We start from the raw sequence: 4,729 nt of genomic DNA on the forward strand, positions 1-4,729 counted from the left end.
TTTCTAATGTAAAACGCCCTGCTCTGTTTAAAGAGAAAACTATCGTAAACAATAAAAAAGTAAATGTATGAAGCATTATTACTAGGCAGTACACTCATCCATGCAATATACTTCAAAGTACGATCTGCAATAAAAGCAGTAAGATAGCAAGAGTTAACCATGGGCAATGAAACATCTAATCAGGACAAACTTTAAATACAAACACAAATCATGCTATTTATGACATTCACTCCTCCTATGAGGAAGAGAACGGATCACACGTAAAAAGAAGAAACATTTTACAAGACGTGTTTGTTTAAACAGTTTTGTTGCTTGTTCAGGAGTGTTAAGGGTTCTCAACCTTCAGAACAATGGGATTATTTAGGGGTCTAGGCTTCTCTATTACGCAAGTTGCAAGGCCTGGTTCTGATAAAGAACGTGTGGTGACGGTGTGATGGCGAATTAGTGGAATGATTAGCGTTAGTATTGGAGTTTGGGGATTCATTTTGGTTAGTGTTATAGTCAACAGAAGACTTCACATCATGTGCTTCATCAGGTAGTGCAAGTATGTCTTGGGTTTGATCGACAGCTCCCTTCACAAGAGGAGAATGTTCATATTGTTCACAAGTGTTAGTAAGTCTTGCGTGAGGGGTACTCATGTCTTTACGCAGGTGTGGCTGATCCGGGGGCTGCTGCGAGATAAGGGCTGGCTCTTGAGCATGAAGGTCTGCCGGGTCCTTTCCTTTGGGTGGAGCTAACTGACTTAGAGACACTGTAGTTTCTCTTCCATCCTGCAATTTAACATGAGTATAGAGTAGATTGCAGTCCAGCAACTCCGCTTCGTCCACCAATGGTTCACATTTGAAAGTTCTCACATTTCATCTCATCAAAACAGGACCCGGTGATAGAAGCCAATTGGGAAGAGTTGTACCAATTGTAGATTTACGGTTATATCGGAAAAGTCTTTCATGAGGCGTTTCATCGGTCGCTGTACACAGGAGAGACCTGACTGCACGCAGAGAATCTTGCAGAACCAGTTCCTGCTAAGTGATTGTCAATCCTTTTGTCTTCAAAGCCAGTGTCACAGTTTTCCACGGAGTTCCGTTGAAGCACTCAACCTGACCATTTTCTCTGGAGTTAAATGTCGTAGTTCTACTCGTAGCAATTCCCTTGCTATGTAAAAATAATTTCAGTTCATTGGACATGAACCTTGTCCTCCTGTCAGAATGAATTGAGAAGTGCATACCAAAGAAGGAGAAAAACTTACAAAAACATTTTTCGATAGTTGAAGCACTCATGTCGGGACAAGGGAAGCAAGAGTATTCATCAATGGCAGTAATAAGATACTTGTGAGAATTAGAAGGCAAAGATCCTTTAAAGTCAACACTGAGTCTCTCAAAAGGTCGTGTTGCTTTTATCAAACGAGAGTCAGAATGTTGGTAAAAAGAAGGTTTGAGTTCACGGCAGACGTTACAGTTTGCAGTCATTTGCTTCACTTCGATGGAGAAAGGTAAGTTTTTAGATTTTTCAAAGTGAAACATTCTAGAGATTCCTGGATGACAAAGAGAAGAATGGATTTCTTTAAGTCTAACAGAACTATCCGAAGCGGAAGGAGAGCAGAAAGTATGAGAAAGCGCATCAGCTGTGATATGTTCAGTTCCAGGCCTGTAGACAACATCGTAACTGTAGCAAGACAGTTCAATACGCCAAGTATTTTATCATTCTTGATTTTGCTCGTCTGGACGTTGTCAAACATGAAGGTAATACTTGCATGTTTCTGTGATTAATTTGAAATGCTTGCCAAGAAGATAATGCTTCCATTTTCGAAGAGCTTCTATGATAGTATAAGCCTCTTTTTCAACTGATGAGTGATTCCTTTTACTTGGACTCAGTGATCTTGAGAAAAAGGCAACGGGTTTTCCACATTGATTAAGAGTTGCTGCGACAGCTATGTCTGAGGCATCTGTCTCAACCATTAGGGGCTGAGTCGGGTTAATAGTCACAACAATTACTTTTGTGATTTCTACTTTCAGATACTCAAAGGCATTTTTCACTTTTACTGGTAGGGAAAATGATTTATTGATTACCAGAGGATGAATTTTATCGGAAAAATTCGAAATCCATGATGACTAGTAAGAGAACATGCCAATGACTTTTTTTTTTAAATTTGAAGTTATGTGGGTCAGCAAGTTCCTTCAACGGTTGCAATCTCTCAGGATCAGGTTTGATGTTTTCTTTTGATACTTGAAACCCCAGTAACTTGATTTCCTTTCACCGATAATGCTCTTCTTTTCATTGAAGGTTATGTTATACTTCTTAGCACAGTCAAGGAAGTGAGTGAGATTTTTGTCATGGTCTTCTTGATTCTCTCCACAAATGGTAATATTATCCAAGTATGCAAACGTATTCTTGATCTTCTCTTCTCTAATCATATTGTCCATGATGCGTTGAAAACAAATAACTCCATTGGTGACCTCGAAGGGAATATGCTTAAAATGGTACAAGTTGCCTCTGGCTTCGAAAGTTGTAAAATGACTCTCTTCTTCCTTAATTGGTATCTGATGATAGGCGCTGTGGAGATTTAATGTATTGTACATTTCATACCTTGAGTTGCACTCAACCATCTCGTCGATTCTCGGCAATGGATAAGCATCGAGTTGAGTGAAACGTTTAATGGTCTGACTGTAATAAGTCTTTTCTTGTGTCTTTCATTTGTTGTTACCAAAAGCTGAGCTCTCCAGGGTGAGTTTGGAGGCTCAATGATATCATCACATAACAGTTTTTGTATTTCGGAGTCAATGAACTGTTCATCAGGCTTTGAAAAACGGTGAGACTTTGTTGCAATTAGTTTGTAATCCAGGGACAGGTTGCTTAATAAGGATGGTACTTCAACTTTTGTTGCTACTATTCCACACACACACACACACAAAAAGTAGGATTTTCTCCTTTGAAAGAAATCTGAAGTCCTTCATGCCGTTCCAACAAATCATGTTCCAGTATAACATCTGAACACAGTCCAGGTAACAAGGAAAGTTTTACATTGTCATACACTTGACCTTGGAGGTAGAGTTGCACAAAACAATGTCCTTTTGTTACACTTTAAAGTTTAGTGGAAGCCATGGAAATCTTTCTCTCTGAGGGAAAAGTGTTTAGTTCCAGAAATTTGGCAAGATCAGAGCAGATGTACCTCCCAGAACTTCCAGTGTCAACAAGAGCTTTAATAGAGGCGCCGTTGACGGAAATATTGATGATAGCTTTAGACAGGCTAGTAGATGCAGCTTCAATAATAACTGTACTCAATTGAGGATACTAATTCAGACCGCGTAGAATTAGGCTTTGATTGGAAAACCTTTAAGAAATATCCGTTTTTACCATATCTTTTGCAGGTGGGATTCTGTGCAGGACATTTTGACCTAGGACGACGCGAGTAACCACAAAAGAAACATTCTGAGGAGTGCACTGCTGCTGTCGTAGATGACGTATCTTCAGATTCAGTATTCTTGGTCAAAGAGATACTACCACAAGGAGTATGGGTTGTGTACATAAGAGATCGCTTTTCAGCCATTTCAAGAGATCGAGCCAGGTCAAAAGCCCTTTGAAGGTCAAGAGTATTATTTTCCAACAGCCTCGGTCTGATATGATTTGAACTTAGACCACTGATGAATGCATCTCGAATGGCTCCTTCACGATTCTTTTCTACAGTAACAACTTTAAAGTTGCCTTCTTTGGAAAGTCTTTTAAGTTGTAAAAACTGGTCTAAGGTTTAACCCAGATCTTGTTTTGTAGTGGCGAGAATATGCTTAGAGAATATTTTCAAGAGTTTCGATAGCAGTTTCACAATCAGGACATTCTACAATATATTCGTACACTGATGGAACCACAGAATTTGTCAGCAAGTGGAATTTATCAGGATTTAGATCTTCAACGGAGGATAAGAAATTGTTGAGAGTTTGGTGCCAGTGGTTCCAGTTCTTTGCAGCATCGGGAGAATCAGAGTTAGCATCAAAGTATTCCGGTCGAAGAAATTGCTCCATTTTGAATGTTAAATAAATTGAAGTAAGACAATTTACAAAAGACGGGCGTGTCTTTATGATAGGCTTTATTTAACATTCAATCATATCTTTAGTAGTAGAGTTCACCTTATAAAGCCAAAAATAGTTTCTGTTGTAGTAACAAATTAAAATATAGAAAATATGATTTAAATTCATATTTCCGAAAATTCACGATAACATAACGTTTTCAAATGTGTGTATGTGTGTGTGTGTGTGTGCGTGTGTGTGTGTGTGTGTGTGTGTCTGTCTGTGTATAGATAAATAAATACACACACATGTATATGTATATATATGCATGTGTGTATTTATAACAAGATATGCGTTGCATGCTCCGTGATTTTTTATCGATATCATCGAAAAATTACATAAAATAGTTACTTTTTGTCTCAAAGAAACTCCGTCCAGGTTTTTTCAAAATATTCTGCCTCCCCTTCCCCCTCTCTCAGTGACTCGTACGTCTGCTTTGAGAAGACGCACGTGAGAGACATCCCCTCTCCCTCTTTGTTAGTGTAGAATTGTTGCAAACCTCGTTCCACTTTCTGACCCGAACCACAACAATCCCATAATTCCTGAATTAGCCATCTGAAATGGTGGAATAACTTGGCGGTAAGTTTGAATTTTTTTTTTTATTCAAAACATCCGTTTGCATTATTATATTTTTGGAGTGTTCTGAAAAACAAAAATATTATCTATATTAT

At 38.5% G+C, this 4,729-nt stretch overlaps 1 protein-coding gene across 1 annotated transcript; it reads right to left on the reverse strand.

The window, feature by feature from the left end:
• Window positions 1-368: 368 nt before the first annotated feature.
• On the reverse strand, window positions 369-2,603 carry LOC106881242 (uncharacterized). Its single transcript, XM_014931553.1, has 4 exons — window positions 2,255-2,603; window positions 1,862-2,038; window positions 1,098-1,531; window positions 369-770 (listed from the first exon to the last, which is right to left on the reverse strand). The coding sequence occupies exons 1-4, from the start codon at window positions 2,601-2,603 to the stop codon at window positions 369-371; spliced, it is 1,362 nt and encodes a 453-aa protein (XP_014787039.1).
• Window positions 2,604-4,729: the final 2,126 nt, after the last annotated feature.

This window comes from Octopus bimaculoides, chromosome 8, assembly GCF_001194135.2.
Source record: "Octopus bimaculoides isolate UCB-OBI-ISO-001 chromosome 8, ASM119413v2, whole genome shotgun sequence".
NCBI classification, from domain to species: Eukaryota; Metazoa; Mollusca; class Cephalopoda; order Octopoda; family Octopodidae; genus Octopus; species Octopus bimaculoides.